Here is a 13847-nt window from a genome sequence, read left to right on the forward strand (position 1 = left end):
AAATGCCTTCGGCCCTGGGGGATAACTCAGCGCCAGAAGGGCTGCAAGCACAACCCAACGCTCACACCGCTTTATCCTCCTAATAAACCTTTCACTGCATTTGACACGACACAGGTCTTGTCCAGCCATGAAAGCTTTCTTGCTTATCAGGAGAATTTTTAATCAACCAGAAGGGAAAATATGGCTTGACATTTTATTGCTTCCTTGCGCTTCGCTTTGAGATGTTTCGGTTTTCTCCAATTTGTACTCTTGCTAATCTCTTTAACCGGGGATCAGTGGAAAGCCTCAAGTCTTTCATGCCCAGCAGTTTCCCCCGGATAATTTGGAGGCAGAGGAACACGGGGCAGCGGGGGGGGCTCCCGGTGGGGTGGGAGAAGAAGGCACCAGGCAACCAGCTCTCACACTCACTGCAGGTTCTGGGACATGGTTTTGTCCTGGCCACAATTACAAAACAACAAACAACGTCTGTGGGGAAGGGTCATAAGAAGTTCAGCTTTCCTCTATTAAAACCATCTGGCGCCTATAAAAAAAACCCAACTGGTTGGTTGGGATGGTTGGTAGCACCTCCTCCCCGCTCGGCTCTTCTTGGCACTTTTCGAGAGTTTGGTGGCACTCGGAGGTGCCACCGCGGGAACAGGGGGGCCAGCAGACGCTCGCCCCGCTTCGCATCCCTCCCGCTGCGAAGGAGGTGCCCCAGCATCCATCTCATTTCAATTCTCCTTATCTGAGCCGGACCTTTCATTAGGAGGTGCCTGTCCCCTCGGTCACCCAAGGCTCCTGCCAGAGTGCCCTCAGTGAGCCTGCGAGAGGGCTGCGCTTTCAGAGTAAACCGAAATGGCCCTGCGAGGGACCCAGCAAAGGGTTTCTCCAGGTCGGAGACACCGACAGGTCCCCCTCCAGCATCAACAGCGAGAGGCATCGCCAAACCTGCAGGGGATGGGAACCTTTATTAACAATAAAAAAAAAAAAAAAAAAAAAAGCCTAAACCTCCCTTTTGTTTCCAACAGAAATAAAAGGAGAAAAAAACAAAAAACTAAAAAAAAAAACAAAAAAAAAAAGAAAAAGAAAAGAGAGGAACGCTTACAGCCAGTTCCCCAGCCTGTAACACAAAACCGCGCTGTGCTGGGAAACCTTACACCGCGCGGCATCCAGCTCATGTACTCCTGCTCTGCTCGCCGCCTCCCGGATGCTTCCCCAAGCCCAAACTGCCCTTGAGAGAAGCCAAGCCTCAGCCTCTGCTGAAAAGCCTCTTTGTTTGGATTCCCTTTCCAAATCAGCGTATCCTGAGATTGAACTCCCTCCCACCCCTCTGCAGGGCTTTTTAATGTTCGGATGCCTTTGGCAGCAGCCAGATTTGCCAGCAGGTTTGCGGTCCTGTAATAGCGTTCGAAACCTCGGTGCTGCGGCACGTACAGTGCTAGGAACTTTCTTCACGTTAAAGGAAAGGGGGGGGGGTGTTAAAAAAAAAAAGTAAGTATTGCAGAATTACTTCAAACGATCCTTTAATTGTGAATTGCAACCAGAGGAGCTAAGTTCTCCTTAATTAAACAATAGTTTTAATCAGCCTTCGATAGCCTACATTAAGGCACACTAGTGAGCTGGAGAGGCACTTTTTTTTCCTTTTAAACTGGAATAATTGAAAGGAAACGAGACAAGGCATCACTGCTCCTTGGAGAAACCCATGCATGGGGTCTGGTCCATACATGCATCACCAAGAGGGTTCGACTCCAACTGCTACCATGAATTTTCCAAACAACTTCATCGCTCCTTGCGCCCAGAAATTAAACGCATTTTCCTGCACTGCCCACTCTGTCTGCAAGCTCAGGGGAACAAGTGTGCTACATCCATACAGCCCCCAACATACAACGGGGTCCCCCATCTCCCTTGGGGTTTGCAAGCACCCCAAAATCCCGCAATCCCACACAGGGCAGGAGATACAGTACGCCCACGCCAGGGTCTCTGGTCTAGCACAGACCCACCTGAGACCCACAAATAGCACCAAGGCAATTTCGGTTACCCCTCGGAGCAAAACACGGCAGATCTTGCAACAAGGGACTGTAACGGGAACGTCAGCCCCGTGCCTCATCCTGACACCAAAGGGAAAAATCAAGCCTCTTCTCCAAAACCAGCCTCAGGACCAGGACTTGAAAGAATTTCATTGGGGAAAAGTTATTTTTCCACTTGCAGTGAGCTTTTTAATCGGCCTCAGTGTTATATCTTTCTCTGTGAAAGCAAAACGCTGAGCATTTAAGCAGGTGGATTTTCAGACTGTGGACCCAATCCTGTGTTCATAAAGCAATACCCACTTTTGCAGACAACTTCAGCGAGAGCAAAAGCAAAGTCCCTATTGTTATATCCACAATCCAGATGCGTCCCAAACTCTATCCCACTTGTCTGGCTGTTTTAAACACACTGCATCCCTAGACCCTGCCTAGCCAGTAGAGCTTTAGGCACTGGAAAACTTCTTTGTGCCCGTGCCCATGGTGATTTATCAAAACAGGCTTTCCTTAAAATGGTATTTGACTTTTCCATGGGTTTTGCACTTAACAAAGATTCATATGAGCTCAGTCAGAAAAATAAACGCCACAAAACTTCTCCTTTAAGGAAAAAAAAAAACAAACCAACCAAACACCCAACCCTCACAGTCCAATGCTTTAGAAATGCTTCCACATGCTAATCAGCCTCCTATTCAGTTCCAGACTGAATAGGACTCCAACAATGACAAAGAAATACGCTGAACCTATTCCACATTTCATCCCCTTCACTCAAAATGTTGCTGTTACCTTGGTTTTCAGCCGCTTTGTGGGAGCTGCAGCAGAATGACAGCTGCATGCTAAAGCTGCAGGGATGGTCAAGAAATGAGGAGTGCTAGCTGAAAAAATATCCATTCCAGATTATGGGAGAAAAGATGGAATTATTTGAAATAGTCACTGATGCTGCAAACTTTGATAATAACAAACAAACAAAAAAAACCCCATACAAAAACCCCCAAGGCTTCTACTGAGAACATAGCCTCTTGTGGTCAGGCAGTAATTTTTTCTTAGTTTGGCAAGTATGAGTAGGCTAAAGCACCCTCCAAGCCCTTCCTTTGAGAATTAGCCATTTGTCTTACGTATTACCAATTGACAGATGTCTCAGTGCACCTTTTCCCCCATATCCTTAACCAGAAAAACATCAGCTCTTATTTTGGGAACAGATGAGCCAGTTCCCGCTGCAATGGGTGATGCAAGGTCACTTCCCTTTTCTGCAGAACATGGAAAGATGGGAACGGAGCCACCCAGGGAAAATTTCACAGGAATCGAGGTGGGAAGCTCCGGGACAGGTGCACACACGTCCCAGGAATGCTCTTCGGCCCGAGCCCTGGGAGCCGCAGACTTCTCCTCCGTGGTTGCACATCGCTGAGGATGTGATTTCAAAAGATACCTCGGGAGGCAGGTGATGGTCTGGCAGAAGCAGTGAAGTTAGCAGCTTCACTGAAATGGTTGGGGATTAGAGGTACCTCGGTAGCTCCGAAAGCCCCGCTGGGTACCTGGGTGCATCCTTACTGGAAATTCTGCCTTCCCAGTGTGTCCTCACCAGGCTCCAGCTCCCTGCCCACGCGGGGAGGTGATGCTCCTTCATGCTCCCCGTCTCCTTAGATTAGAAGTTCCCAGAGGCACAAACCTGCCCTGTGACTTGCTCGCACAGGACCAAGGGCAGCAGGACCCAAATCCTGGCACGGGACTCCTCTGGGGCTTCGGCCGGGCTGCAACCCAGGAATCAAAGGGAGAAGCAGCTCCCCAAAAAGCAAGGGCCACCTGATCGGTGATCAAAGAGCAGCTTCAGAACCCTGCCAACACCAAACTGATTCACGGCTATCGACTTCAAAGGAGTTTTGCTGCTTGCCGTCAGCTTCCCATCCATCCAAAATTCCTCCGCGAGCATCCCTCAGAACACGAATGCACCCGGCGTCCACCAACCAGACCTGCTTACCAGCGTTTTCCCACGCTGTTTTCGACTCTCCCTTTGCAAACCAACACTTGAAAGAGCAGCAGGCTTGCAGAAAAACCTCGGAAGCCCTCAAAACATCCCGCTCGCCACGGCCGCCACGCTACGAAGAGCGGAGCGAAGATTTCGCTGTCAGCATCGGTGGGAACGATAACCAGGGCTGGGCTGGCTGCTTGCTCCGGCCAGCCCCAAGCTGAGCCTTGCAGTCAGGCTTAAAGAAAGGCCCATCTCACCACCCCAAAAAGAGAGGGCATAAATAACTTGCCGAGCGTCGAGAAGACGGGAAGCCCAGACCGCATTTGGCACGTCTGCTTTCAAATTCAGCAGCCGGGCATTTTGAGGCATGAGGTGATGCATCAGCTTTTGCATAAGCACAGGCTGAATTAACAGCAATGCAATTAAATATCCGCGCGCAGTGCCTGTCTCCAGCACACGCGTGATCAGACTGAGGGGCACTGCTGCAAAAGCTTTCAAAGATGGCTGTTATTCTCACTAATTTTCAGTAAAACCAGGTGAAAACTAGCTACAGGACACCAGGCAGCTCGTCGCTTCCTTTGCGCAGCAGCGAGCTACAACCCTGACGCTGCTGGGAGAAGCGAGCTCTCAGAGGGAGCATCACTCTTTTCAAGAGGGATGGCTGCCCAAAACCACTAACCAGCAACTTTCACTTTTTCTGTTTAAACCCGGGGAAGGAAGAACCACGCTGTTCTCAGCTCCTCCAACCAGCGAAAGTGAAGCGGCTCCACACTCCCAAAGCAGTGAAGGACACCTCCATGCCACAGCTACCTCTCGTGTTCAGGACGAGGTCTGGGTTAGCCCAGCAATGCCAGTCCGGCATCAATTTGCCACGTCTCTCAGGCACCGTAGGCTAAGCCCACCGGTATGTTTTATCAAAAAGGCTGGAGGTATCTCCCAAGCTTCTCTGTGCTATGGTCAACACAGCTTTCATGTCTTTTTGGGCAAGGGATGAAAAACTATGGGCAAGTACTACAGGATTGTGGACATTCTCCACTGATTCATTCCCACCAGCATTGTCAGACCAACAGCAGCTTCATTTGGGCTTTGCCTGGCAGCCCCAGCCTAGTCCTATAGCTCCTGACTGAGAGCACCATATGCTCAGATAAGACAAGCTCATATATGGGTACGAGCTATAGGCAACACTGGAACAAGAACACAGGGCAGAAAGAGCACAGGCATTTTCAGAGCATCAGAAGCTCTGGAATTAAGTTACATGTTCTGTTTGTAACATTGACTTGATGCGGAGAGTCGGTTTTCAACCCGTCTTCAAAACATCCAACACATGTGAAAAACAAGCCCACTTACGTGACCAACTTGAAAGGACAGAGTTTATAGGAATTTGTGTTACTTAGAAACCTGCCAGGACAAACCTAATTTTCCAACTCGTGAATACATTGTCTTGGTAACAAACTTACGCTTAAGCCAAGTTTTCCAATGGTTTGCATCCAAAGCTATATGGAGACACTTCAAATTCCTCTTTTTCGTGACATTCTGCCTCCTCAGGTCTAACCTGAGGAGCAGCGTCTGCTGGTCACGATCCCACTGTTACGACTAAGCCATCGCGTGCAGCTAAAAGGCAAGAAGGGATTCTCGAGCGTGACTTCCCAACAGCCACTCCAACACAACCCCGTATGCGGACACCCAAATCTGCGCGGAGGAGCTTTCCCCCGGCTCCAGTTGTGGAGCAGGTAGCGCTTCTCCAAGGGAGATGTCATGGGAGAGCGCAAAACGGGGATGGACGGGATGGCTTTGAAAGGGATATGAACGCCCTTCCGAAAAAAGAGGCCCACGCTGATCCACAAGGAGATGCGACAGACAGGGCAGCCTCTTCCCGACTTTTAGTGAGACCCTCCGCTAGCCAAGGTATTTGCAAAGCCAGACCGAAAGCTGGGCACAGGCAGGACCCCCGCGCACGCCGCTGTGCAGCCTGCAGCACTGTGTTAGCAAGGGGGGGAGCAGAGAGGGCTGCTTTAGCCTCTGCTGTACCAGGGGTCCCACAGCTCTGCCCCACCAGCCAGTGAAAAAAAATAAATAAAAAAAATAAAAATCATGAAGTATATTCAGAAAACTGACTTCAGGCTTTATAATTACAGAATAAGTGCTGGATTACTTGAATTCACCTCTTTTGAAACTTTATCATTCACTTGATTCTCATTTTCAAGCCTTTTTTTTTTCCTGAAATATGAAACCTGACCTGTCAAAAAACCCCCAACACAACTGCAGAAGCCAGGGCCCTAAGACAGAACAAAAAGAAAGAAAGAAAAAAATTACAGCACTTGTACCAAAACCCCAGCTGGCATCCTGCTGCACAGGAGCAAAAACCGCATCCGGGGAGGGGGTTTCCCTGCTGCTCCCCCCGGGTTCCCAGGCCACAGCCCCCCGGGGATGCAGAGGGCTGGGAGAAGGCGTTGTTCTCGGCGCCGGCTGCGTGGATGCTGGGATAGGAGGGTTTGAAGGCTCCTGCCTTTCCCCACGCTGCCTTCAACAGGCATGCCCTTGTTTGAGGAGCAGGCAGACTGGGTGACCACAACGGTCCCTTCTGGATTACCGCGGATGAAGCGGGAGCATTGTATGAATGAAACGGAGAGGACGGAGTCTGCTCCGCCAGAGCAAGCTACGGAGCAGAGCTGGGGCTTCCCCCCCCCTCCCCGCCTCGTTTAAGTCATTTCAGCCAGGAAGGGTGTTTGCATGTCTCCATCTCTAGCTCAGATGCAGGCACTAAAGAGGAGCCCTGGCTTGCAAGACTGTGCCCCTGCAGCGCGGGTTCCCCGACTGCGGTATGCAAACCATCTTCGGGCGGTCTACGGAGGCACATGCATCTGGAGGATACACCGTCAGCCTGTATCTAGGCAAACAAAGTCAGACCAAAACAGCCTAAGAAAGGCATGCATATTAAATTGAGATTTAAAGGGTATAAAAATAATCTGTTTGATCTGGGAGCGATGTTTACATTATTTTCTGTGCTCGCTACAAACAGACAATTAAAGAAAAAAAAATGTCATCTACTGTAATTGTGATCCCACCTCCTGCCTGTCTCAGCAGCAGGTATGCAGGATTCAAAGCACTTCTGGCCATGAAGCAGTTGCACGTAATTCTGCTTTCCTGGAGACACATCTTCAGGCTGGCCAAATTCCACCGACACGGGAAAGCCAGCAGATTTATATCCCCGAGGACTCGGTCTGCCATAGGTACAGCACTTCCTTGTTCTGCAATTAACACCTCAAGTATAATTGTCGCTAATAACCTGGTCTTGATAGGGGTTTTCTGGGTTTTTATAAAGCCAAAACGCACAAAAAAAAGAGTGTATTTTAAACACCTCCAAAATACTTCTCTCTCGTCTTTTCTGCCAGTCATCTTTGGCTCCTTTGGTCTTTCAAGAGGGGCAAAACTAAGGATGGGTATCACACTTAGATGCTGACTGTTCGTTTAGTAAGAAGCTTTTCCAGACTCCAAAAAGCTCCTTTACTCCCAAGTTATGGTGGGGTACAACCACGCAAGCCTACGCCAAGATGCCACCTCTGCCAACCTGCCTCTGCCAAAGCACATCCAGACCAGCCAGCCCCGAGACAGACCCTGCTGCCTCGCCGGGAGATCCTACAGGTATTAAAATAAGCGATACATAAACATGAACGACCAAACCCCATCTAAGGATGCTCAAAACACGATGACGACTCTCCACCCACGCAGCTTCTCGCGTGTGGTACGGACTCAGTCCTCCCCAACGCCGAGAAGACACGGCATGGAGAAGACAACGCCAAGGCGTCGGGACTGCCGAGCTGGTTTAGTACAGTCGGATCTCGTTGTCCCTCGCTGAAAGTAAGAAATAGTTCGATCAGCAGTTTCCTCAGGAGCGTATAGAAAGACGTTACCTATACAACAAGTGAGCCCTGCACGGCAGGGTAGTCTTAAAAATAAAAAGACCAACCCCAACCCAAACAAAGCAGAGTTGCTTAGCTCATCAAATTCAACTTTACAGCATCCAAATAACTCTAACCTCATCCCTCATCTTTAATTCCTCCCACTCCTTACACTTAAATGACAATCCCAGGCCTGTTTGCGCCGATTTTCGTGACGGAGCGACAGGGCCCCTGGCAGACCTCAAACCTTTTTTTTGCTTCTGAAAGCTGGACGATGACACAATTTTCTACACAGAAGAGGAAAGTTAAGAGTAATCTAAACTGTTAGCCCAAATTATAAGATTATATCCCCACTTACATAAACATGTCAAGGTCCCGCTAGCGTAAATATTTACTTTCAAAGTTCATTTTAGCATCAAGCTCACTACAGAAGAGGAGATGCCAAATTTGTGAGAAAGCTGAAGAGATATTAAGGTCGTGAGAGGCCTATCCATCTGTTGCTTCAAAACCTCCCAAAGGCAGTAAAACTTGTGTTGTACAGATTAACTGGGATTGACAGAAGAGAGAAAATTAAATTAGAGACAGAAAATACGAAGGGCAGTAAATTATGTGCAGTTTACATCTCACCAGCCTGAAACATATGCTCCCATAAACCCAAATTCCACAAGCCTAGGAAGCAGGTATACCAGATGAAATCCCTCTATTTTATAGCACAAGCAGGACTTTTTGGAAGCCGTTCTACCTGCGCAAGCTGCACAAATACAAGCTACCGAAGACCCTCATCTGCCCTATCGGCCTTGCTGACACAGCCTTCCCCTCTTCCGAGATTAAACGCTCGACTTAGCGCCCGTCAGCAGAGCGCAGGTGGCTGCTCAGAGCTTGCTGAATGCTGGCAGCCCCTGCCAAAGGGGAAGGAAAAAAAAAAAAAAAAAAAAAAAAAAAAGAAGTGGGTCTGAGAGGAGTAAATTTAACCCCAGGTGCTGTATCTGTGGGGCCAGGCTCCAAACCATCCCACCTCAAGGGGGAGGCAGGAGGTTTTTCCCCCACGCGACCCACGTCTGCTGCAGAAAGGTGGTGGCTGGTGGCAGCAGCTCCACGCCGTGCCACGGCTGGGCACCAAAACCCCATGGCACCGGGGAAAGCTGCCCCGTCAGACCATGGGTCACACCAGTCCCTCCCAGTAAAAAACTCTACGCTCCGGGCAGGAGGTGCAAGAAACTCGTGGCAAAGGGATGGGGCTGTGATTGGGCTGAGGGTGATCGGACGAAGGTGGAGTGAGGTCCTCCCATCACGCCTCTTTTTTTGCTGCCCAGAGATCTCCCCGCAGCTCTACAACATGAAGACACCGACCGGTTTAGCGGGGGCGACTTCAGGCCCCCCCCCCCCCCCCCCCCGGCTGAACTCCTCAATCACATTTTCAGATGGGTCGCGGTGACCAGCCAGACAGGGACGGGGCAGCGGGGACTCTTCCACACCACCGAGCTCGCCTGAGGCCCTAACAATTTCAGGAAGCATCTTCTAATTCTCTAAACAGAGCCCTCCCGAGAGGAGGAAGCAGATGGAGAAAGTTATCTTCCCCCCTCGGATGACCTGTTTTAATAAATGCACACTCAGTTCTTTTCTGCCTCTTTTACCGAGTTCAGCGCCGACATGAAATTTCTGGGAAGTTCACGGCGCTGGTGATGAAACCTCTCGTTCATAAAAGAACCCAGGGATTTGTCAGTGCCAAGTGCGCTCATTAGGGGAGCGGGGTATTCCAAAATATTCAGCTCCCTGCCAACCCAACAAGTCAGAAATGCAGGAGAAACGGGGGGCCTGGTTCAGCGGATCTTCATCCAACCTACTCCACCAGCAACAAACACACTTCTGCCAATGGCTCGACGATTTTGCTCCCCATGATCCCCAAGGAACGAAGATAGAAATCTTCCCCTTATGCATTTACTATCAAGATAACCAGTGTACTTAACGATGAAAGACAAAAGTGGATCTTTCTAGCGACTCACGCCAAATTAAAGCTGAATGAAGTTCCTGATAGCTCTGCTTTACTTATTCTTTCTTAGATGGTTATGATAATTGTCTTCTGGGTAATTTGTTTAAATTTGTATGTAAACAAAGAAGGGTTTGTACACATCTACCACCTCACAGGGCACTGACGTGCGTCAACGTTTCAGCCATAGTTTATTCTTTTCATTTTCCCCCCAGAGAAAATCGATTCGGGTCAGAATTACAGCAGTACCTGCAGTAGGAGCCAATGCAGCGTCACAGGCCTCTGCAAATCAGAGGACCACTTTTAGTATTTCCTAGAGTGGTCCTCAAATGAGGAAAAGCCTTCTGTTTCCCTGCTACTCTGAAAGTCTTTGGGCAGCCGCTCAAGAGGCGTAACTCGGTTTAACTGCACTGGAGGCCATTGGCCACACGCCTACACGCACCAGCAGAAGACCTCTACCGAGTCCCTCCACCTTAAACTGAGTCATTTCACCCAATTCTGCTTCTCATTATCTTACCTAGGACTCCCATTTTTTTTACTGAACACGTAAATACCCATCAACTTGTACCTGTCCAATTTTCTCCTACAGGCTTCAGCTAGAACACCTTTTTTTCACCTTCAAAGTGGGTTTTTTTTTTTGTGTTTGGCATTTTCTTTTTTTTCCTTTTTTCTTTTTTTTTTTTTTTACCAGCTCAGGAAAGAAGAAAATGGGAATCAAGTGCTTGGAAACTACAAGCTCCTAGTTTTCCCTAGCAAAAGGCAGAGAGAGGAGCAAGCCAAGCCTCCTGCGAGTAGGGCAGCTGGCTTTCACAGCAACTCATGCCCAGTCATCCACCAGCAGGTCCGATACTACTGGTCTGGGTGTATTTGAAAAGCCCATCCCCAAACACACATCACGGGCTATCCATCACATAATCGCCTCCCTTAATTCGTCCCACCCGTGCTCTTCACCTGCTGCTCATCAGCCAGATCTAAACTTTCCTTCAGCTGTTGAATTCATGCTCTTACTTTTAAATGCTCCTCACACTAACAACAATAACAACAAAAAACAAAACCCAAACCAAGAAACAAACCAACTCTGCTGTTTACTTTCTGATTTCCACCTGTAGTAACGTGAAACAAAGCAACAATCACAGTTTCTGCTGTATCACATTATTCCCCGCTAACAATACCTTCCAGTGATGCTTGATAAGTTCTGTTTACCCAAACTATCACAAGTAGAATAACACATGTCAACTAACTGCTTTTTCATTTAGGACCCTTAGTCTAGAGAAGGGGAAAAAAACCCCAAACCCTTTACCCATTCAAATAGCACTTAGTCATGCCAGGAACGCCTGAAGTTAAGAAAACTTGCGTAAATAAAAGTTTAAAAGTTCTGACTCCTAGGAGCGGTTTTACTAGGAATCCGACCTTCTGTTTAAATAAGTGAGGTAAGTCAAGCTACTTATATTAGTTTCATATATGGGCTATCCAGTATTTTTATTTTTTCCAGATACAAGAAGATGAAGCTTTCTGCACTGGCCTCTATTCTTGTGGGAATATAAAGAGAAAACCATGCCTCTCTTCTTAATGTATTAGTGCCTCGTAATATACACCAGATGATCAATAAACTACATAAAAATTAAATCAAACTGACAGTCTTTAAAAAACGGGCTCTAAGCAGAAACAATTGTTTTAAAGACTGTGGTGTCTGGAGTATTAAACTCACGTGCTGTTGTGTTATTAATCTCTTTGTTGGAAGCCAGTTGATTTCCCCTGCCTGTGTCTGTCAATTAAATATTCAGCATCGCAGCCACAATTGAACGGTTGATGTTTTGGCATGCGAAACCTTTTTGAGACAGACTGTTGACAGTTTCCTTACATGCCAATACCCCATTTCCAAAAAAGCCAAGCGGGCTAGCAAACCAAGACCTCTGCCAGGGACTCCGAGATACCTGCGAGCGCTTCGGTTTTTCACAGAATTGAGCGAGACGCCTGCACCGGGCGCAAGAAGGGGAGAGGGAAGAAAAGCCAGAACTGCTGGTAAAGCTGACAGACAGCCGAGCAACGCAAAGTAACTATAAAGTGGCAAGAGCTGCTCTTTTTTTTTTTCTTTTTTTTCTTTTTTCTTTTTTTTCTTTTTCCTCCTTTTCTCCTCTTTTTTTTTCTTTTTTTTTCTCCTCTTTTTTTTTTCTTTTTTTTTCTCCTTTTTTTTTTTTTTTCTTTTTTTTCCCCCCCATTATTAACAAAAACAGAGGACCCAAACCGCGCAGTCCCTTACACCCGTAGAGCACTACCTCCACCTGGAGCTGGCCCCGGCTCCTACCGAGGTGCCGCCGGCCGGGCAGGGTGCGGGGGTACGGCGGGGAATGGGGGACACACACACCCCCCCCCCCCACCCCGCCAGGGTCGCATCCCCGAGCCCACAGTGCCCCCTGCGTACCGCCCTTACCCGGGCTGCCCCCCCCGGGTCAGGCCGTGGTAGTGTGGGGGGGAAAAGGCTAAATAAATAAAGCGAATAATCAGTAAATCGCGGAGGAGGGGAAGGGGGAGCAGGTCTCCGCACGGCCAGCCGCCCCCCCCCGCGCTGGGCCGCGTTCCCCCCCCGGCCGGCCCCCCGTTCTCGCCCGCCGGGGGCCCCCCCTGGCCGGCTCGCCTCGGCCGGCGGCCCCGCTCCGCTCGGTCGCTTTTGTTTGGGGAAAAGCGAGGCGGGGGCCGGCCGAGCTGCGCTCGCTCTCCCCTCCCGCCACAACTTTTCCCCCCCAGTGGGAACCCCGGGGAAGGGGGTGAGGGGAGAGGACCCCCCCGCGGCCGCTCACCCATGACGAGGCAGAGAAAGTCGAGGCAGATGAGCAGGGCTTTCTTGCTGCTGCTCTTGGCCGGGTTGTTGTTCAGCGCCGGGCTGCCCCCATTCTTGCTCTCCGGCGGGATCGCCTTATCGTACTTGTAGCTCTGCATTATCGGGGGCGGAACGCCCGAGCCGTGCCGTGCCGGGCCGTGCCGAACCGGGCCGGGCCGTGCCGTGCCGAGCCGAACCGGGCCGCGCCGAGCCGAGCCGGGCCGGGCTCGCACGCGGTGAAGCCGGGGAGGTGCTGCCCGCCCTGCCGGAGCCGCTCCCGGCCTCTCCGGTGGGGCACGGGAGGCGAAAGGCAGGCGGGTCTTCCAAACAAAACAAAACAACAACAACAACAACAAAAAACCCACAAAGCACAAAACCACCAGCAAAGGAGGGGCGGGAGGGGGGGGAAAAAAGGGGGGGGGGGAGCGAGGGTGAAGTTTGCGGGTGTCCCAAGGCGGTGGAAAAGTCCTGGAGGAAAAACCGGGGGGGAGGGATAAAAATATATAGCTGTGTATGTATCAAGAGCTCAGTTTAGGGGGAGAAAAGTGCGGAGCCGGGCGGTGCTGAGTCCCGAGGGCAGGTGGGCTCGGCGGTGGCTCCGCGCTGCGCTGGGGGCTCCCGCCGCGCCCGGCCCGGCCGCTCTGGGAGCCACCGGCTTGTTTCTGCACTTTTATTTCGCGAGGTCCTTTCCACCCCTTAGGAAAAAAAAAAAAAAAAAAAAGAAAAAAAAAAGGAGGAGGAGGAGGGGGGGAATCAGTCACTTCGCCTCGGATGGGATATCCAAGTAAGCACAGCCCCTTTCCTGCATCTGACATTTTACATAGATAATTAAGTCCACATTTTTTTCCTGAGGGAAGTTAAAAAAAAAAAAAAAAAAGAGTCAGGAACTAAAGTTTTTTCGTAGGCCAGAAGGAGGGAGCCTCTAGCGTTCACGAACCAGAGAGGAGTGCAATGGGAGAGGGAGGGGAGAAGGAAAACAACCGGCCGATCCAAAGCTGCAGGACTCCCGAAAGGTGGTAACGGTGTGAAGGGGAGAAAAACCAGTAACAAATAACTTGAAACTTTTTTTTTTTCTTCCTGGTTTTTCTTCCTGCCCTCCAGCTCTGCTCCATGTGCTGAGACAAACTCTTTTCGAGGGGATGTGGTGTGTGCGGTACCCACGGACCCCGATGCCTGGCAG

General features: G+C 49.9%; 1 protein-coding gene across 1 annotated transcript in view; it reads right to left on the bottom strand.

Annotated features, from left to right (window-relative positions):
* The window catches only part of PLPP3 (phospholipid phosphatase 3), a 46014-nt gene extending 32429 nt beyond the window's left edge, over positions 1-13585 (bottom strand). The window contains exon 1 of the mRNA XM_075037196.1: positions 12648-13585. Within this exon, the coding sequence (XP_074893297.1) occupies positions 12648-12786 (139 nt within the window). The 5' untranslated portion in view covers positions 12787-13585. The remainder of the gene's footprint in view (positions 1-12647) is intronic.
* Positions 13586-13847: the final 262 nt, after the last annotated feature.

The sequence above is a fragment of the Buteo buteo genome, chromosome 10, assembly GCF_964188355.1.
Source record: "Buteo buteo chromosome 10, bButBut1.hap1.1, whole genome shotgun sequence".
NCBI lineage: Eukaryota > Metazoa > Chordata > Aves > Accipitriformes > Accipitridae > Buteo > Buteo buteo.